General features: G+C 37.1%; 1 protein-coding gene across 5 annotated transcripts in view; it reads right to left on the reverse strand.

Moving 5' to 3' along the window:
* Positions 1 to 1,150: 1,150 nt before the first annotated feature.
* Positions 1,151 to 22,640, reverse strand: part of SLC35G2 (solute carrier family 35 member G2) — a 38,754-nt gene continuing 17,264 nt past the window's right edge. The window contains exons 2-3 of one of the 5 annotated variants that reach the window (XM_036877254.2): positions 17,941 to 17,991; positions 1,151 to 3,649 (exon numbers count right to left, since the gene is read on the reverse strand). In XM_036877254.2, the coding sequence (XP_036733149.2) occupies positions 2,393 to 3,631 (1,239 nt within the window). In that variant the 5' untranslated portion in view covers positions 3,632 to 3,649; positions 17,941 to 17,991 and the 3' untranslated portion in view covers positions 1,151 to 2,392. Of the gene's footprint in view, positions 3,653 to 13,827; positions 14,157 to 17,940; positions 17,992 to 22,640 lie in introns of those variants that run through there. The other 4 variants (XM_036877255.2, XM_057498038.1, XM_036877253.2 and 1 more) reach the window with 4 other exon arrangements.

The following is a 22,640-nucleotide window of genomic DNA, read 5'->3' on the forward strand; positions in this document are numbered from 1 at the left end:
GTATTACACAATAGTAGAATATTGCTATAACAGAAGATGACTAAAAATATAAGCAATAGCAGGTTATGGACTTTACCCTATAGGCAATGAGAAGCCATCAAAGGGTTTTCTTTCAGCACTTTAAATGTCATTCTGTTGTTTTCTGGCCTCCATTGTTTCTTATGAGAAGCCAGCTGTAATTCTTTTTTTCCTGTTTTCAGATTGTTTTATTTATATTTAATTAAGGTATCATTGATACACAATCTTATTAAGGTTTTACATGAGCAACATTATGGTTTCAACGTTCACCCATATTATCAAGTCCCCATCCAGCCTCATTGCAGTCACTGTCCTTCAGCATAGTAAGATGTTGTAGTCATTACTGGTCTTCTCTGTGTCCAGCTGTAATTCTTATCATTGTTTTCCTGAATGTCATGTCTTTTTCTCTGGCTGCTTTTAAGATTTTGTTTCTCTGTCTTTATTTATCAGCAGTTACACTATGTTTCTAGGTGTGGTTTTCTTTGTATTTTTGCTGATTGGAGTTCATTATTTACCTGGATCTGTGGATTGCTGGTGGTTGTTTCCTTTTATCAGGTTTGGAAAACTTTTGGTAAATATTTCTTCAGATATTTTTTTCTGTCCCATTCTTTCTCTCTCCTCTTCTGGGGCTGTAACTACATTTATACTGGACTTCTTAGTCCTTAGTACAGGTCATTCTAGGCTCTGTTCTTTTTTTTTTTTTTCCCAAATCTTTTTCTGTGCTTTAATTTGGATAATTACTGTTGAGATCCAGTGTCTAGTAATTCCTGGAAAATCTGAATGTTAACATTTTCCCAAAAGCATAGACACTCTACTAATGACTTCAGGTTCCTTTGGGGAAGATTTGGACACATTAGTCAAGAAAACAGAAACCACAAGATACTATTACAACAGAAAGAATCTAGTATTGGATGTTGATGGACTGAAAAAGCAAAAAGGGAACACTAACGTGGCCATGGCTGATAACTCTGGAGAGCAGCTACTGCCCCTAGGCCTGAGAAAAAGAGGACTTACTGGATGGAACAGACGGGATGACTAAAAATGTAAGCAATAGCAAAAAGTAAAGACTACCAGGTCTCAGAAGCTCAGAGAAATGACCCAGCTGAGCTGTAGCTCACATCCCTGAGAAGATGCTGTCTAGTTGGTCTTGCTACTGCTGAGAGGGATATGAAGAAGCTGGCTGGGGACTGGAGGAGTGCCAAAAGAAGCTCAAGGCTGAGATCAGCTGATGCTGTAGAGCAAAAGGCTATTACTTGTTGTTGGTGCAACAGTGGCAAAAACCACAAGCAAACGGGAAGTTGGAAGTCCTTTCTCCCCTTTTCTGCCTTCTAGTCTCCCTCTAATGCCCTTTATTAGTGGAACCAAGTGAGAGTTCAGTCGGGATAGGAAAAATGTAGTTTGCAGGGTCTAAGTCATAACAGAAAGAGGAAAGTATGGAAGTATGAATTTGGAACTAACAGAGCTCAAGAGTAGCAATAGCTTAATAACCAGTACCATGTCAACATTTGTATGTTCTAAATTAGCAAGAATTGCTCAAATTAGACCCCAATTAATGCAACCTTATATGCTTTTACAGACTTACAGGCCATTTTGAAAAGACCCTCTGGACACCATGTTGTATTGATTTTCTGCTACTATGTTACTGTTAGAGTCTTTCTCAGGGTAAGGAGTACATTTCCTGCTGCTCACACATGTACCTGCTACAAAGTCATAAACAAGGGCAGTTTTGGAAGAGATCTGTACCACTGAAGATAAGTGGACCCTGCTTCAACATTAGGTCTCCCACCACCACACCTCTGGTCTTCCATACCTGATATAAGGTAGGACCCCACCATTGTCAGTGAAAAACCAGCTCCTTTCCTTTGTTCCCTCTTTTTTGACTCAACTCAATCTCCTTCACCCAGCCCAATCACCTCTAGTTTCCTATTGCAAGTACATGAAAGCAGGGCTTGGTACTCAGCATTTCAGCGTTACAGTGTGCTTTTCACAATGAAGATGTTAAATATTGAAGAATTTTTGTTGAACATTTGTAGAATATTGGCATGAACATTTTCTAATTTTTGAAACTTAGGACCAAGAAGGTCAATCTGAAAGAGGTCATTTCTTCAAGTCTTATGTTCTTAAGTGATAAAAATTAGCATTCTCCTTCTACCACAATTACCTTTTGTTAGTAACAGTAAAGACACCAGATTCACAATGTTTCACATATTTAGTATTTCTTTATGTATTAGAATAAATTTTTCTACATCTTCATAAATTACTTATTTAATACATAGCACTCTGTCAGTTATACACAAAAGACATTTATAGGTGAACATTAAAATGGCAGTGTACCTGTTAATAACTGAATGATAACAAGATAATAACCAGGTATTCATTTAATGGGAGAGTCTACTATTTCCTGATAATCCTGCCTTCTTGAATTCCTCCAGTAAAGTTTATAGCCAGCAAGGACAAAAACACTAATCATAATGATGGCCCCTCCAAAAACATCATAAACACTAGGAAATATATGTAACACTAGAAGCTGCAGGACCATGGCTACCACAATCTCCAGATGTTGTACTGTGCTGACCAAAGCTGGATGGAATTTGTCCAAGGCATAATAAACTCCTAAGAATGCTGCAGTAGAACAGACACATATAGCAATGAGATAACTCCAGGTTTCTCCATCTAATGGGATGATAGGTTCTTGAAGAACAAACATAGTAGATACCCCCCAGACTGTCCCAGTCCAACCAAAGGTAAACAATGCAGTCCACATGCTGATCTTCTCCTTAATGGATCTGTATACTATCATGGAAAGAGCGGTGGTCAGTCCAGCCATGACAGTCATAGTGTACCCAAAGGCTTCTTTCCAGGCATTTAACAAAGAATTGTCTTCATCAGCAATGTTGGGGATCATGATGAGACAAACACCTAAGATACTGCAAACAACTGTAGCCATATCAACATAAGCCATTTTCTCATCTACAAGTAAAAAGGCCAAAATGGCACTGAAGACCGTGGTTGTGGCTCTCCACATAGTGGTCCCATTGCTGGGAGGAACTATTGAAAATGATGTGTAAGCACAGGTGATAGAGATGACATTGCACACACCATAAAAGAAGAGTCGTAATCTATATCCACTAGGTCCAAAGGGGGCCTCCTGGTAGTAACACACCACTAACACAGATAAGACCTGCAAGACAGAACGGATAAAAATCAGTTCTAGAGATGGAACTTTAGAACGATCAGAAACAAGCCTAGTGATAAGAGCTACACATCCATGAGCCAAAGCAGATCCAAACAGCACTATCCACATTTTTCTGGACTGAAAAATATTTTTTTCTGCAAAGCTCTGGAATTGTCCAGTCTCATTGGTCATTGGGTCTTCTTTTGGTGGAGGTCGGGTATCAGTCGTTCCAAAGAAAGCTCTTCCTTTTCTTTTTATTTCACTCAGCAGGCCTTTTTTTGGATTTTCTTCCATAAAATTTCTGTAGTCTTCATTAATTTCTTCATATCCATCATCCCCAGGCTGGGGATAATGAGAAGTGTATTTCACCATCACTGTGTTGGGATGTATTTTCACCCGTTTTTTAACTGGATATTTCTTGGAGGAAGAAGTATCCATTTCTTCAGATAATCAATTCTACTGAAGAAGAAAAAAAAGACAAATGTACATATTCATTCCATTGAAATTTAGTCTTAATTTCTAGTATAATCATATGCACCAATTCAGTAGGTTTTTTTTTTTTAATTAATAGGAAGAGATGATCTGGCAATATGCCTCATCAGATGTATGAGGCCCAATGAAATTGTCTATCCTTTTTCACTCTCATCTTAGGTCTGCCCCTATTTCTCATTCTGTTTATTCTTTGTCTCATTCAGCCCTATTTTCTATCTTTACATCACAAACAACCGATATTTTTCCATCTTTTCATTCCTACCTGTCTCTCCACCCATCCAATAAGAAAAACATAGAAAAATAAAAAATAACAACTTAGATCAAAACCTTCCTTCCCATTGTGTCCATGTATCTATATTATAAATTATAAATAGATAAATCGAGTCTTTTGTGCAGTCACTTCTATATAATACCAGAATTAGCCTTGTATTACAAATTATAATGATTTTTAACATTTATTCAGTGCTCCCCAGACACTTTCAGATATACAGATACATCGAAATTGGAAAATAAATAAAATGAACTTGGTGACATTCCTGCACTATTGGTGTGTACCAAACTTTCTGATGAGCAGTTGGACAGTATGTATCAAGATTTTAACTGAAACTACCCTTTAATTCAGCAATACCACTCCTAAAATTTTACCCTAATGAGATGATCAAAAGATGCTTTTTTACCTTATGTATAAAAAAAGGAAAAAAGAGTATATATTTATATTGGCTTGTATAATATAAAGAAATTATGGAAAGATACAAGGGAAACTAATAATCATTGGGGTGGGACAAGGAAAAAGAATGGAAGGAAACCTTTGTATTGTAGACATTTTTTTATTTTTATTTTTGAATCATATTGTTCAAAAAATTAAATTACAAACTAAAACAAAATGTTCATCTGTTATTTAAGAAAAAGAGCATACAAAAAATGTGGAAAAAAATATGTGAATAGGAGAGTTCACTGTGGCTTACTACAATGACCATACAATGGAATACTATGCTATGCATCCATTAAAAACGACAATGCAGATCCTTATTGACATGGAAAGATCTTTATAGGCTATCATGAGTCATCAAGACATGCATAGGATCTGTGCTGTTAAATGAACCTTTTGAGACCTGCTGAGAGAAGCTATTCCTCCCTCTAAACTGATGAAAAGGGGCCCATATTCTGAGGCTCCAAAAGTTGTCAGCATGATTCTACCCATACTCATGCTGAACCGTGCCTTGCATAACCTTTAACACCCCTCCTTGTAAAGGGATTCTTCTCTCCCTTCCCTACTGCAACTCACGATGGACTAGAAGCAGCATTTAAGTTTGCTTGTGCTTTGTCAACAGTCTTTGAGCCTGTATCTTTGTGTAAAGGTTCACTGATGTAAAGGAAAAAGAATGTGCTTCTCAGCATCTGCCTCTTGAACTAGAAAATTAAGTCTTAAATGAACTAATGAAAGTAGAGTTTGAGAGACAAGAATAATGATAATAAGTGTGAAGTAACAAAGTAGAAATGCCCTTTCTTACATCAGGCACACTTAGGACTTGGGGAATTTATCATGAGAAAATTAAATGTTTACCCTTAGGAGGTGTGATAATATTCACATTGTATGGAAGTAGCAAATGATCAAAATGAACCAATCCTATAATCAAATCATGAACCTGAACAGTTTTATGCAGACTTAAAAAGGGACTGCAGGAAAAATTAATTGTACCAGACTTCAATAAAATAGATGTATAGAAACCCACCACAGGCAAAGTCACAAGGAAAAAATAACAAAAGAGGAGATATACAGTCTAGTAGTCTCCTATGATAAACCAATGAATGTTATCTCTGTAAAAATATAAAAAGAAATTTGAGTGGAATCTGGACAGAATTATTTTGAATTAGATGTGTTATGCAGGACAGATAACCATATGTAATGGCAGAAAGTGAAATAAAATTATCACTCATATTGCTTCAGATTATTGCTTGACAAACAAAATAAGGCACATAATCATTTCCCTCTTAACACTTAAAGCATTTTTGCAATGGACTATCAGAAAGAGACCTTGATTTACCCAGAGATCATAGCAACATTTTCAGGACTCCAATGAAACAATCAGAATTAGAATAAAAACAAGAATGAGGAAACAAATAGAATTTAAAAAGGCAAAACTAATGGCTCTAAAGTCCAGTGAAAACATAAGATGGAAGAAGTCAGTAATAGCAATACCATCAATAACCAGACATACTGATATTTACATTTGTACAGACAGTGTGCTAAGCACTAAACATGGGTTAACTCAACTTTGAGAGGAAGTGAAACCTTAGGAGGTTTTGGAAGGGTGGAAAACTAAAAACTTGGAGAAAGCTAATAGCCTACCTCACTTTGAGCTGAAAGAACTTAAAAGAAGGGTAAATTAAGGTATTTACTCTAGAAACTAGTTATGTAGATATAATAGAACACATTCTGTGAAGGGCACCAGGTAGGCCATGTGGAGAACATCAGTAGGTTCTATTGTTGAAAAGAATTTGTTCCAAATATTTGTCTGGAACTTTGTCACACATTACCCGAAATTATTCTATACTCTCTCTGTTTCTCTCACTCTGTATTCTTCCCAATCCCCTTCCTCTTTCCCTTTTCAATTTTACTTCTATTCCCTACAGAGATCACTGTCTGACATTCTAGCCCAGAAGTAGCTACCACTTATTCATACAAATGATCTCAGGAAAAATGATACCTCATTGCCTTAAATTACAAAGCCTTAGCACTGTCAGAATCAAATTCTGCTCTCAGAATAAAAGAAATTATGTTTATTTTCATAAACTTGTAAGTTCTGTGATAGGTAATAGGAGTGATGATGACAAAATATGTTTGTGAAAAATAAAACAGCCTTAATCACATGACCACCCTGCTGCTGAGATTCCCACCCTAAAACCTAGCCTTTTGCCATCCACATAAATTGTACACATTTTCACTCCTCTGGGTCTTTTCCCTGTGCCACCTGTACTTAGCATCTGCCTCCTTTTGTAACTTTATTCTCTTTGTGTATGACTTTGTTTTCAAAAGTAGCAGTTCCGTTCACTATGTAACTTATTCATTATGTAAGAATTTGTTCTACATGTAAGAACTTGTTTGTTATGCCTCAGAAGATTGGAGACTGACGAAAATTAGCCTTGGGGTGGATTAATGATTGTGCATTGAGCATTGACTCCCCTATACAGAATTTTATTGTCGTTAACAACCATTTGATCAATAAATATGAGAGATGCCCTCACAAAAAAAAAAAAAAAAAAAGGACAGACTTCCAATGGTAAAATAAATAAGTAACCGGGATGTAATGTATAGCATAAGGAATATAGTCAAGATATTGTAACAGCTTGGTAGGGTGATAGCTGGAACCTAGAATTATGTATATAAATGTTTTATCACTGTGTTGTACACCTGAAACTAATGTAATGTAATACTGTGCATCAACTACCCTTCAATAAAAAATAATTATTTAAAAAAAAAAGTAGCAGTTCCTTCAGTGTGTGTTTCTGAGTGGATTTTTAAAATGTGGTATATCCATACAATCAAATATTATTCAGCCATAAAAAGGAATGAATTCTAATGAAGGAATAGTCCAACATGAATGAACTTTAAAGACCATATGCTAACTGAAATAAGACAAACACAAAAGGACACATTGTATGATTCCACTTACAAAAGTTATTTATATTAGGGAAATTAATGAAATCAGAAAATAGATTTGGGGTTACCAGGGGCTGGAGTGGAGGGAAAATCAAGAGTTATACTTAAAAGCTATGGAGTTTCTGTTTGGAGTGATGAAAACCTTTTGGAAATAGTGGTTTTGGTCGCACAACATAATGGGTGTAATTAATGCCACTGAATTGTATCTAAAAATACTTAATATGGTAGGGTTTGTGTTATGTATATTTTACAACAATTTTTAGAAATATAAAAAAGAAAGAAAGAAAAGGGGGAAAAAAGTAGTGGTTCTTCCAGTGTTGTTGGGGGAGAAGGGACAATGCTAATTTTTAAAACCTCCCCAGTAATCCTAATGTATAATTTTCTTGTGCAAGAACCACTTGACTAGATTACCTAAGGGCCTTTTTTGCTTTAAGATTTAATGAATCTATGAGGTGCTGCATGACTAAGGAAGACAGAGAGTGGCACAAGGCTGGACACTTTTTTTAAAGTAAATACTGAATCCAGATTTGAACCCTAGCTACATAACTTATTAAATAAGTGACCTTGGGCAACTTAACCTACAATAGTATTATCTCATTGGGTAGAATATTAAATCAGCTAATATGCACAAAACACTTAGTATCTGGTACTAAGCAAATGCTCAATAAATTTAATTCTTTTTTCACATTATTCTGTCTGCCTGGAATGACCTGCTCCTCCCCATTTCTGCCCTTGTCTACCTGTTAAGCTCACATTTATGCTCCAGTGGTTTGCTCAAGTGTTACTTCCTCCTTTGCAAAGTCTTTCCTTGCCTCTTCCATCTCTGTGCCCTACTGCATTCATTCATTTAGATCCTGCCTTTCCACCAGATGGTACACTTCTGACTGGAGACTTTCTCACCATTATATCCTCAGTCACTAACAATGCCTGACACATACTGGCACTCAATAAATGTTTGTTGGATGGAATGGAATGGATTTGAAGACCAAGAAGAGGGAGACATGGAAAAGAATGGGGAATGATGTTAAGACAACTAACATCTCTATAGGATCTTATAGGCTCAGTTATCTACTTCTTATCTCTTAATATCACTGCTCAATCAATGGTAGTCTTAGATAACTAAAACCCTTGCTTCCCTTGATAATTCAGACTGCAAAAACATTTGAAAGAACTCTTTGCATTTACCCTGTGTATTAGTTAGGGTTCTCCAGAGAAACAGAATCAGTGGGATGTAACATGTATACATATACATAAAGAGATTTATTTTAAGGAATTAATTAGCTTGTGATTGTGGCAGCTGGCAAGTCCAAAATCTTCAGGATAGGACAACAAGTTGGAGACTCAGAGTAGAGTTGCAGTTCAAGTCCACATAGTCTGCTGGCAGAATTTCCTTCTCCGGGTATGTCAGTCTTTTGTATTAAAGCCTTCAACTGACTCTATGAGGCCTACCCACACTATGGAGGGCAATCTGCTTTACTCAAATCCACCAATTTACATGTAAATCTCATTAAAACATACCCTCATGGAAACATCCAGAATAATCTTCAGCCAAGTTGACACATGGTATTAACTATCACAGCCTCATCCTCTGCTTGTCCTCCACATGCACAAAAGTTCTGGCTATTCCAAACTATAGGGAACTCTTTGAATATGTCACTATTTTTCATGTCCTTGAGTTTTTACATACACTTTTATGGAATACTCTTCCTCCTTTTTCACCTGGTAAATTCCTGCTCATTCTTTAAGGCTCAGATTAAATATCACCTCTGAAAACTTCCCCAGGCCCATAGAATTTATTGTATTAAATCACAGCTGGGTTTTTATCTTTCTCTCCCACTAGATCTGTGAGGGTTTTAACCCCATGGGTATTAAATTAGGCACTATTAATTTTTATATTTACAGCATCTAACACGGCTTGGCATGAGATGGATGTTCAATAAATGTTTGTTAAATTAATGAAGTTTTTTTTTAATGAAGCAGTTTTGTTAAGAACAAAAGTAATGTAAATAAATGGATTTAAATGGCCAGTAAGTCAAACAGGGAGCCTTATCCACTAAAATACTTAAAGATCATGAGTAATACTTCAAGAATAATGAAACATCAGGGTGTGCAGTTTGGCTTTAAGAGAATTTGTTTATTTAGGTTTTCTGCCTCTAGCTCTATTTCCCTGCTAGGTCTCTCATACTTCTTTTAATATTAAATATCTCAGGTATAACTGGGACTATCTCTTAAGTAATATGTACCTCTTTTTCTTAGTTAAACCATCCTTGACCACTTAGGAAGAGTGTTGGATAAGCATCACCAGGGTGAGGTTAGTAGCTATGTCCCTGCTTCCCAATGTAAGCCTCACAGTTTGGCCTAGTCAAGTGAGTCCCACCATCACCAAGTCCACAGAAGTTCCTCATCAGCCTTTCCTGGGTTCGATCAACACAAGTTCTGACTCAGGAGGTATTTACTACCATTAGATCTCTAAATAAACAATAATTTTTTTATTTCTATTACAAAAGCAATATATTTTTATTGTAGAAACTACAATAAATAGATTGTGGATTCTTCCAGGCCTTTTTCTATTTGTGAACATTTTTTTTCCCAAAAAATGGTATCAAACACTATACCTTATTTTATAACTTCCCCATTTTATTTATCACTACATTGTAAATATTTTTCCATGTCACTAAATATTCTGTAACATCACTTTTAATGGCTAGTTAGTATGGATGCAACAATGGGCCTTGAATTCAATGGGTCACTCATTAACTTCAGCTCTCAGAGCTGAAAGGCAAATGGGATGACTGGCTGCCAACAATACTTTATGCACGGATAGATCCATAATCATCACAGGAATAGCCACCTATGTGAGATGAACAGACAAAGTTTTTGAAGTTTTTCCATTGAATGTAAATGAAGAAATGGTTTCATATGGCCAAGCAAAGATTGTAAAAGAACAGGAGATTGCCTCAAGAAAGGGAAACAAAATAAAAAATGAACTCATGAGACTACATCAAACTAAAAAGTTTCTGTACAGCAAAGGACACCATCACAGAACAAAAAGGCATCCTACAGTATGGGAGAATATATTTGTAAATGACATATCTGACAAGGGGTTAACATCCAAAATATAATAAGAACTTACACGCCTCAACACCCAAAAAGCAAATAACCCAATTAACAAATGGGCGGAGGATATGAAGAGACAGTTCTCCAAAGAAGAAATTCAGATGGCCAACACCACACATGAAAAGATGCTGCACATCATTAATCATCAGGGAAATGTAAATTAAAAGCACAATGAGATATCACCTCACACCAGAAGGACGGCCAGCATCGAAAAGACTTAAGAACAACAAATGCTGGCAAGGATGCGGAGAAAGGGGAACCTTCCTACACTGCTGGTGGCAGTGTAAGCTAGTTCAACCATTGTGGAACACAATATGGAGGTTCCTCAAAAAACTAAAAATAGAAATACCAATTGACCCGGGAATCCCACTCCTTGGAATTTACCCAAAGAATACAACTTCTTAGATTCAAAAAGACATATGCACCCCTATGTTTATCGCAGCACTTTTTACAATAGCCAAGAAATGGAAGCAACCTAAGTGTCCCTCAGTAGATGAATGGATAAAGATGTGGTACATATACACAACAGAATACTATTCAGCCATAAGAAAGAAACAAATCCTACCATTTGCAACAACATGGATGGAGAAAGAAACAAATCCTACCATTTGCAACAACATGGATGGAGCTGGAGGACATTATACTCAGTGAAATAAGCCAGGCAAAGAAAGACAAGTGCCAAATGATTTCCCTCACTTGCGGAGTATAACAATGAAGCAAAACTGAAAGAAAAAACAGCAGCAGACTCAGAGACTCCAAGAAGGAACTAGTGGTTACCAAAGGGGAGGGGTGTGGGAGGGTGGGTGGGGAGGGAGGGAGAAGGGGATTGAGGGATGTTTAGTACACATGGTGTGGGGGATCACAGGGAAAACGGTGTAGCACAGAGAAGGCAAAAAGTGAATCTGGCATCTTACTACACTGATGGACAGTGACTGCATTGGGGTATGGGTGGGGACTTGATAATATGGGTAAATGTAGTAACCACATTGTTTTTTCATGTGAAACCTTCATAAGAGTGTATATCAATAATACCTTAATAAAAATTTTTTAAAAAACAGATTAATCAAGAGTTTGCCTTGATTAATGTTTGCCTTTTGTTCTCCATTCAGATATTATCTATGGAGAGAAGCTAGCTGAAACTAAAAGTGAAATACAGTATGTCTTCATGTTTTGTGTGTTTATTTAGGATCAATATACTGTTTGGTTTTGAAAGGATTTAAGGCAACCATTCTGACTTACAGAATTGCAAGATAATAAATTCCTGTTGTCCTAAGCCACCAAGTTTGTGTTAACTTGTTACAGCAGCAAACAGAAAACTCATATACCATCATTCTGTGTATGTCTAAAGATCAGATACGTAATTCTTAGAAGACACACACATGTGTATATGTGGACAAAACAACTGCCTGCCTATAGATCATGAATTTCCATGGAAAATAATTTTTGATCTTCTTAAGATCTAGAAAAGTACTGGCTGAGACTGCAAAGTTCTGGGTCAAGTGACATGAACAAGATTATTTTAGCCTAAGGTAGAAACTACTTGCTGGCTTGTTTGCCCCCTGTGGTACTTGTTTAAAACAAGTGTCTGCTTTTAAAAACCACATCCTTGTGGATCAAATAGAAGAAAAGTGAATTATAAAACATCTCTCAGTGGCTGAGTAAACTAGCATGCTGGATGTAGTTACTAAATGTTGAATCAGAACTTTGGATGCCACCAAATAGGACTTTGAATTAACAACTAATGTTGGACAACAGGTCTAACCAATTCTGGAGGCAGCAGATCTGAATCTGAATTCTGTTTCTATCACTTTCTACCTGTGTATACACCACTTGACGTTTCTGAATCTTAGTTTCTTTATCTTTGAGATGGGTGATATTACCAACTTGAAAAGGTTGTTAATAAGGATTTAATAAAAAGATACATCAAAGACACCTAGAACAATACTTGGCACATAGCAGATGCTCAATAAATACTAGCTGCTTCCTTCCTGTTGGTCCAATATACTATGGAGATTTTGTCATTAGCATTGAAGTAATGATTGTTTTCCTCTCTCCTCTGTTTCCATAGCAAAAAGGCTGATACAGTTTCTGAACTGCTAGATGAGAAGTTTTTAAAGGCTAAAAACATGCATTCAATGAAATATGCCTAAAGGCCCAGCTTAAAGTCTGATGCAGCCCTTCCAATGATTTTAGAAACTTCTGATTTCTTGTGTTATATCTCTTTCTAATTCAAGGAGCTACTGTGATTTTTATTATCTGTAACTAATCCCTGTCAGATATACAGATATACTGGCATACCATGTAAGATTTAAAATTGAATCCCAACAACCAAGGAACCTCTCCAGCCTACTCTGCTTTTAACAATATTATTTCAATACAGATGCTAAGAAAGCTTTATATATTGAAATTTATGGAAGAAATTATTCACACATAATGCCAGTCTAATGAAGCTGAGACTGAGGATAATGCTGGTGATTCTTCTAATAGTCTTAAATTGCTATTAACTCTTCTTGATGGGATAGGAAGGTGGTATATAACAGTAATTCATAGTAAGCAGCTTGCCTGTATTTTGCTGCTCATGTAGTTATTGTTTGAGGAAAATAGCCTACAATTTATAAAGAAAGCTAGAATAGATTTTTGAAAGAATCAGGCAGGATTGGTTGGTAGTCTGGGGTAATAAAAACATAAGATTTCCTGTAAGATGAGTAAACAGCACTTTGAGCTCATACTGAAGAAATGCATGTCAATTGTGGTAGATAAGGACTTACAACTGCTAATTAGGAAAGAATCTGAATAATTCCTTGAAGTCATCTTCTAGGAACCTTTTAAGTTTTATATTATTACTTAGTTCTCTGGAAATGCAATTATCAAGGCAAATTTACTTTCTTATAACTTGCTGCATTCTTTCTTCACTCTCCCAACCACTTCTACTCAAATCATCATCTAGGCCCAGCTTGCATAGTCCAGGCTCACGGACAAGTACTAAAATTCACTCCGACCTCTGATTTTTAAAATGCTCTTTCTAAGAAGATTCAAAGCCACAGAGAAGTCAGGAGCCATCCTACTATGACTTCACCTCTTCCCACATCCATGCCAGGAAGGATATGTCAGCATATCTTAAGTTTTCTGGGTTGTGCGCAGCCCAAGGTGGCTCTTTTAATCTGCCATGTGCAGGCACCATCTAAAGGTAGTATGCCCAGTCACAGTCTCCTCTGTGGCCTGTGATTCCCATGAAGGCAAGAGAGTTCTCATTCATATTTGTGTTCCTGGCATACAGAGCACATGTAATAAATGTTGATTGAACAAATACAAAGACTCAGTCCTGAACTGCATTCTATAACTATTCCCATCCTGCTGTCAGCTGTCACAGTTCTGCTATTCATTCTCCCATTTCTGTCTTGGTTTCACCTTTGAGATTGTCCTCACACTGTTATCTCTGCCACTTGGCTGCAATTCTGACTCTCTGAGCTGGAGAGGAACAGATCTCTGAGGAACCCCTCTGCTCATCTGTCCTGCTTCTGGACTCTATGCTGGCCCAGGATTATCAGACCAACCTGGGCAGGATTCACCTGGAAGGGAGGTCAGCATCTCTGCAAAGTTCTTGGATTGAGAGAACTTTCATTTGAGCTACGTCATTGAAGAATTTTCAATGCAAACATAGGAAAGTTCTTGAACTCCATTTTTCATCTGAAGCTGATCCGGAACCAGCAAGGAAGAAATAAGGAAATGGCAATGAAATCAAATTGAATGAATGGAGTAATGGTATTCAATGAAAGGTTGCATTGAGTATTTGGAATAAAAAAGACCAAAAAAGTAATGGTGGTATCATTATTTGCATTTTCAAAATGGTTTGGTGACTAGAAGAAGCTATACTCTGAATTAACTTAAGAGCAATAAATATTAATATATTAGAAGTAGCTTTATTAAATAAGGGCGGTATCTTTATTGCAAAATACTTCAAAGAAGTCATGTGAATATTTATCAGAAGTATTAGGAAATCTTCTTAAATTCTGTATTAAAAATGATTGCTTAATTACTTAGTAGTTTTCATTTACAATAACCAAAAGTGATTATCTTCCATATTTCAGATTTTTCAGAGTAAAGAAGATAGAATTTTAGACTGAACAATAAATTGGCTATAACCTGGGTTTTTCCCACATGATTTATGTACATGACTTTATGGTGGTAACTTAGGTATTTATGCAAAAAATGTTAGTTGCAGGTGCTCTTGGAGATTGTTCTGATTTTTATGTCCACATTATTGGCCAGTAAGAAACACTGTGGCTCAAAAATTAGGATATGAAGTCTTTCACTCTATCCATAAGCTTCTTGTTCTTGAGTAAAAATAATTTACTCTGAGAGTCTGAGGAATGGCAAGGTTGTGCATTCTGTAATCTTGTTTTGGTGCTCTGATCCTCATAGTCCAGCTCTTACATAGGGCTCAGTTCTGTATTACTGTAGCAATAGCTAGCTTTTGTTTCTGTAGCCATGGACTGTACCTCCTGACCCTTGTAACCATCTCACACATGCATTTTCCTGCTTAGAATGGGAGGAATGTGGCTGAATCAGTCCAAATCTATAATCATCATTGTACTTTGCTTGTGGCAAGTCAGTGGTGACATCCTCTGTGAGGATCACTCCCTATGGTGCTAACAAATGCACACCACCACCAGAACTGGATGACAGCTCACCCATTCCATTTGGGGCACACAGACTGAATGAAAAGCTCCTTGGCATTTTAGCTAACATGAGCTTAAAAGAGGGATGCTTAGATGAGAAAGAATCCTTATTCTAGGCTGAAAAGGAGAAGCTACATAAAAGGGTATAGGTTAAGGTTGCTTTGATAGAGCTGAGCTAGGCTGAAGTCGGGGGTGTGGCTGGCTGGGTTAGGGATAAAGGCTGTTTAGTTGAACTAGGAAGGCAAAGGACTCCAGAGTGGGCCAGGCTGGGAGAAGCAAGGTAGAGTGATCTAAGAGAGCTAATAAGAGTTGAGCTAAGCTGGGCTGTGAGAGAATGGAAAAGAGGCCTGAGGATTTTCTAGACTGTGTCAGTCTGGGCTATAGGAGAGGAGAAAATTACAGCTAAGAAACTCAGAGATGAGGTGAGGAAAGGAGAGAGGTCTGATGGGATGGGTGTGGGGATGGGGGAGAGGTGGCAAGAAGTGGGAGAGATATACCAAATAAAAGACCTAGCCCAGTTCTGAGCTGGTGACTCAGCTGACAGTTCTGGAAAAGAAAGTTAGGGAGGGAGAGCCAAGAGCTGTCAACTGTGCAGGAGCTGCCAGACTTCAACAGCTGGCTCTGGGGGGGACAAAGACTGAGAAAAAGGGAAGAACTACATAAGAGCAGAAGGTGGAAAAGGGAAAGGGACGGAAAAGGGCAGGTAGAGAGGGGAGTTACTGGTCTGGTTAGAGCTAGGCTAAATACTCACTCTTGCCATCAGCTTGGAAGCAATTGGGCCTGTTGCTGTGTAGGCAAAATAGAAGTGAGAAGCCTGGCTTCTCTAATTCTCAGTGGTAGTTAATGACTTTAGTAGGCTGTAATGAACCGTGCATACTAGGAAAGGAAAAGGTTAACTGAGGTTGATAAAAAGCCTTATGTGACAGTTTTCAAACAAGCAGGTTGATTTGGCTTGTGTGAAGGCAATGATGCCTGATTTGGAGCAGAGCAATTTATGTTGTACCGTTTTAAAATCCATTCTGGCATGCTGTGATGAATGTGTCGGCTGGCAGCTAAGAACTTGCTGTAATTCAAGAGTCTTTCACCGTTTATAATCGACACTTCCCCTTCCAGGAGAGACTAATCTCTGAAGCAGTGGACCTATCAATTTGCATAAAATATGCCATTCTCAATGAACACATATTTATCATCCACCACTTACTTTCCCACTGTCTGAAGAAAAAAGAAAATGCAGAATCAGTTTGCAGTGAATCTTCACCTTTAAATTCAGCTGCCCTAGATAAATATGTTCAGAGAGGCAGGGAGCCATCCCTAGCAGGGGGAGGAGCAGGAATAAAAGGATGCTTTCCTATTTCCATGACCTCTTTTTTATATGTATGTAATAGATGCTAATTAAATGTAAAACTGATTAGAGGGCTATTCTGACATGCTTGTTAAAGTTGTACAGATTGGTTGCTTATCTTTTAACTAACTCTCATCAGAGAGGATCAAGCAGCCCACATGAGTTCAAAGAACTTTGCCAGTCCCCCAGGATTTGCATCAGTTGCTGAACAAGAAAGGAATACCCAGGATCAAGAGTCCACTCTCAAGTCCCTCAAACAGTATATGTACCACTTACTCACATTTGCCCTGTTCTTACTGCTGTTTATCCATTTGAAAGCCACACCTAAAATCCCTCTTGAAGCTGACTTAATGGAAATGCCAAATAAATTAGTTCAAAATTTTACTAATTTGGTTTCATTTAATCATAACTGATTCTCACTTAATACATATCACTCAATGAAATTACAACTCAGTCACATCTCCACATAGACTACAATTCATTAAACTCAAATAAAATAAAGCAATGAAGAAATGGTAAACAGATGCCATCTTGTTTCAGACCAAACCCTAAGTCATACTTTCAATGAAACCTGACAGCACCTGGTTGGTTAAGTGGCATTCACAGATTTAGCAAATCACTCTACCTTTAATGTCTGTCAGAGAATACACACATATACATAATGCTACTACAAAGTTAAAAAGAGACTTTATGAAGCCCCATCAGTAGAAGCGGAATTGTATATGAAAGACAAATACACTATAATCCATCTTATCAAGAGTTAATATTACCAGTAACATACCAAAATTTTAAATGTGAGCTCTTTGACCAGTGATGCCTTTTCCAGGAATATATCCTAAGGAGTTCACTAGTAAAAGTACATTAAAATAGCATGCATTCATCACTGATTTCCTTACACAATGAAAACTTGTAAGTAATTGTCCTTTAATGGGAGACTAGTTAAATAAAAATCTCAACTCAATATTATGCAGTCATCCAAAAAGATGTTTATATATATTAACATTAAAAAACTTCCTATCAAACCTTTATTATGCAAACCATAAGAATCCCATGAAAAAAATTAAGACACAAATAAGTGGAAATCTATCCCATGCTCATGGATAGGAAGAATTAATATTGTCAAAATGTCCATCCTGCCCAAGGCAATTTACAGATTCAATGCAATCCCTGTCAAAATTCCAAAGACATTTTTCAATGAACTAGAAAAAATACTTCTGAAATTCATATGGAACCACAAAAGACCCCAAATAGTCAAAGCAATCCTGAGAAAAAAAAGAACAAAGCCAGGAGATTACACTCCCTGACTGCAAGCTATATTACAAAGCTACAGTAATCAAAACAATATGGTACTGGCACAAGAACAGACCCATAGATCAACAGAATAGAATAGACAGCCCAGATATAAACACACACATATATGGTAAAATAATATACAATAAAGGAGTCATGCACATACCACAGGGAAAAGACATCCTCTTCAATAACTGATGCTGGGAAAACTGGGCAGCTACATGCAAGAAAATGAAACCAGATTACTACCTAACGCCATACACAAAAGTAAATTCAAAATGGATCAAAGACCTAATTATAAGACAAGAAACTATAAAACTCTCAGAAGAAAACATAGGCAAAAAAAATCTCTTGAACATAAAGATGAGCAATTTTTTCCTGGACACATCTCCTCAGGACAAAAAATGAACAAGTGGGACTACATCAAACTGAAAAGCTTCTATACAGCAAAGGACACAATCAGCAGAACAAAAAGGCAATCTACAGTATGGGAGAATATATTTGCAAATGATTTATCTGATAAGGTGTTAACATCCAAAATAGATAAAGAACTCATATACCCCAACACCCAAAAAACAAATAACCAAATTTAAAAATGGGCAGAATGATGAACTAGAAGAAAGAGAAATCAGGAAAACAATTCCATTCACATTTGCATAAAAAATAATAAAATACCTAGGAATAAACCTAACCAAGGAAGTGAAAGACCTATACCCTGAAAACTATAAGACACTCTTAAGAGAAATTAAACAGGACACTAATAAATGGAAATTCATCCCATGCTCTTGGATACAAAGAATTAATATTGTCAAAATGGTCATCCTGCCTAACGCAATCTACAGATTCAATGTAATCCCTATCAAAATACCAACAGCATTCTTCAATGAACTGGAACAAATAGTTATATATAAAATTCATATGGAACCGCAAAAGATTCCAAGTAGCCAAAGCAATCCTGAGAAGGAAGAATAAAGCAGGGGGGATCTTGCTTCCCAACTTCAAGCTCTACTACAAAGCCACAGTAATCAAGACACTTTGGTACTGGTACAAGAACAGAGCCACAGACCAGTGGAACAGAATAGAGAGTCCAGACATTAACCCAAGCATACAAGGTCAAGTAATATATGATAAAGGAGCCATGGATATATAATGGGAAAATGACTGCATCTTCAACAGCTGGTGTTGGCAAAACTGGACACCTACATGTAAGAGAATGAAACTGGATTACTGTATAACTCCATACACAAAAGTAAAGTCAAAATGGATCAAAGACCTAAATGTAAGTCAAGAAACCATAAAACTCTTAGAAGAAAACATAGGCAAAAATCTCTTGAATATAAACATGAGGAACTTCTTTATGAACATATCTCCATGGGCAAAGAAAACAAAAGCAAAAATTAACAAGTGGGACTATATCAAACTAAAAAGGTTCTGTACAGCAAAGAACACTATCGGTAGAACAAAAAGGCATCCTACAGTATGGGAGAATATATTCATAAATGACATATCCAATAAGGGGTTGACATCCAAAATACACAAAGAGCTCACGCACCTCAACAAACAAAACACAAATAATCCAATTAAAAAATGGGCAGAGAATCTGAAAAGACACCTCTCCAAAGAAGAAATTCAGATGGCCAACAGACACATGAAAAGATCCTCCACATTGCTAATCATCAGAGAACTGCAAATTAAAACCACGATGAGATATCACCTCTCACCAGTTAGGATGGCCACCATCCAAAGACAAACAACAACAAATGTTGGTGAGGATGTGGAGAAAGGGGAACCCTCCTACACTGCTGGTGGGAATGTAAATTAGTTCAACCATTGTGGAAAACAGTATGGAGGTTCCTCAAAAAACTCAAAGTAGAAATACCATTTGACCCAGGAATTCCACTCCTAGGAATTTACCCTACGAATGCAGGAGCCCAGTTTGAAAAAGACATATGCACCCCTATGTTTATTGCAGCACTATTTACAATAGCCAAAATGGAAGCAACCTAAGTGTCCATCAGTAGATGAATGGATAAAGGAGATGTGGTACATGTACACAATGGAATATTATTCAGCCATAAGGAGAAAATAAATCCTACCATTTGCAACAACATGGATGGAGCTAGAGGATATATATGCTCAGTGAAATAAGCCAGACAGAGAAAGACAAGTACAAAATGATTTCACTTGTCTGTGGAGTACAACAACAAAGCAAAAACTGAAGGAACAAAACAGCAGCAGACTCACAGAACCCGAGAATGGACTAACAGTTACCAAAGAGAAAGGGACTGGGGAGGATGGGTGGAAAGGGAGGGATAAGGGGAATAAGGGGCACTATGATTAGCACACATAATGTAGGCGGGGTCATGGGGAAGGCAGTATAGCACAGGGAAGACAAGTAGTGATTCTGTAGCATCTTACTATGCTGATGGACAGTGACTGTAATGGGGTATGTGGGGGGGATTTGATAATGGGGGTAATCTAGTAACCACAATGTTGCTCATGTAATTGTAGATTAATGATACCAAAATTTTTTTAAAAGTTTAAAAAAAAAGGGCAGAGAACCCGAACAGACATTTCTGCAAAGAAGTACAAATGACCAACAGGCACGTAAAAAGATGCTCCACATCACTAATCATCAGGGAAATGCAAATCAAAACCACAATGAGATATCACCTCACACCAGTCAGAATGGCCACTATCCAAAACACAAAAAATAAGAAGTGTTGGCGAAGATGTGGAGAAAAGGGAACCCTCCTACACTGTTGGTGTGAATGTTAATTGGTGCAGCCACTGTGCAAAGCAGTCTGGAGGTCCCTCCAAAAACTAAAAATAAAAATCCCATTCAACCCAACAATTCCACTTCTAGCAATTTACCTGAGAAAACAAAATCCCTGATCTGGAAAGACACATGCACCCCTTTGTTTATTGCTGCATTATTTACGATAGCCAAGATATGAAAGCAACCTAAGTGTCCATCAATAGATGAATGGATAAAGAAGAAGTAGTACATACTCACAATGGAATATTATTCAGCCATAAAAAGAAAAATCCTGTGATTTGCAACATGGATGGATCTCGAGGGTATTATGCTCAGTGAAATAAGCCAGATGGACAAAGACAAATACCATATGATTTCACTTATTTGTGGAATATAAAAACAAAGCAAAACAGAATGAACAAAACAGCAGTAGACTCATAGACACTGAGAAGGGACTGGTGGTTACCAAACAGGAGGAGTTAGTGTGGGTCAGTGGAGAGGTTGAGGGGGATAAAGGGGCATAAAAATTCTCAATCATAATGTAGGTTGGTCACGGTGATAGTAGTACAGCATGAAGAATATAGTAAATGATTCTGTAACATCTCCTGTTTTCAGATAGTAGCTGTACTAGAGGGTGTGAGGATTTAATAATATGGGTAACTGTTGAAACACTGTGTTGTATACTTGAAACTAAAATAAGACTGTATATCAATAATAAATAAATAAAAATCGTATCATTGCTAAGAAGAAGCAAAGGTATAAAAGATAATTCATGGTATGATTTTCTTTATATAAAACAATTTATATACTTACGGATGGTGGAATTTCAGTAATTTCTTCTTTTTACTTTTTTGTTTAATTTTCTACATAAGTATGTATTTACTTTAAAATTAGGAAAAAACATCAAGTTATTTTCATTGTAGAAAAAAAAAAATTACTCTGTATTTCAGTCAGACCAGAATAGTCATCCAGGAAGCCAAATGTATTTCTGTGCCTTCTGTCAGAAGGAAAATTGTCGATAAACAGACCATATTACAGTGAGAATTTGAATGGATAGTGTCTAGAACCCAAACTAAAACAGGTGAAAGACTACATAAACTAAGGAGGATGCGTTTATCATACATAGTGTTTAAAAGAATTCATTGTGCATGTGAATATGGATTACTGTGTTTTAATGACTGACAAAAAGAATAATGTGGATTCCAAATGGCAGCTAAAAATATAATGTAATTACCATTGATTTTTCTTATGTGAATTACCACTCCATAAATCTTGGTGTTAATGTGGAAAAATCTGACCTGAACAGATGGACCTCCATGCTGTTTTCTAAAACATGAACAGATTTCTTATTTTCTGGACCAGGAAGTGCAGTCAGCACTAGAACAAGAGACACTATCATCCATCTCCTAGAATTTCAACTTAAGAAGCTGCTAATAAAAGCGATATTTACCTCTTTAGAAATACAGCACAGTGATACATTTCTGTCTTAAGGGAATGTGCGCTTGATAGAGCAGCAAAACATAGTGGGATATTTGTGGCACTGGAGGTGCTGGTTGACTGGTCCCTGAACCACACCAATTTTGGAGAATCCCCTCACTGTGGTTCTTGGCAGGTGGCAGCATTTGGCTGCCTCAACCCTTCATTCTCCCAATTTGTCATGGAAGGCACATCCCTGAAGGCTGCCACTCTACCTGGTTAAATATTCATCTCCTTAGCCCAATAGCCCCTTTTCCCTGAGCATCTTCATAGGATCAGTTTCATAAATAGATGTGCTTGGGCTTGGAGACCCAATTATGGGTTCTCTATCAAGTAATTAGCATGTTTGTATTTTTTTTCCTGCACCACTTTATAAATGCATATCTTAAGGCTGTAGGGAGGGTGCTGGGGCCAGCAGAACTGGCTCTGAGGAGGAGTTGGGATAAAAGAGATGGTCTGTGAGGTCAGGATATTGGGTAGACAAAGGGAAAATGAGCTAAGAGTAGTAAAATGTTTAACAGGAGCCAGATTTCTCTACATCAGAGAAGAAACTTACAAACAAACAAAAAATGAAATTACAAAAAGAAAAAGTGCTGGAGTGGAGTTGGAGATATTAGAGTAAACTCGTGGGT

Source organism: Manis pentadactyla, chromosome 1 (assembly GCF_030020395.1).
Source record: "Manis pentadactyla isolate mManPen7 chromosome 1, mManPen7.hap1, whole genome shotgun sequence".
Classification (NCBI taxonomy): domain Eukaryota; kingdom Metazoa; phylum Chordata; class Mammalia; order Pholidota; family Manidae; genus Manis; species Manis pentadactyla.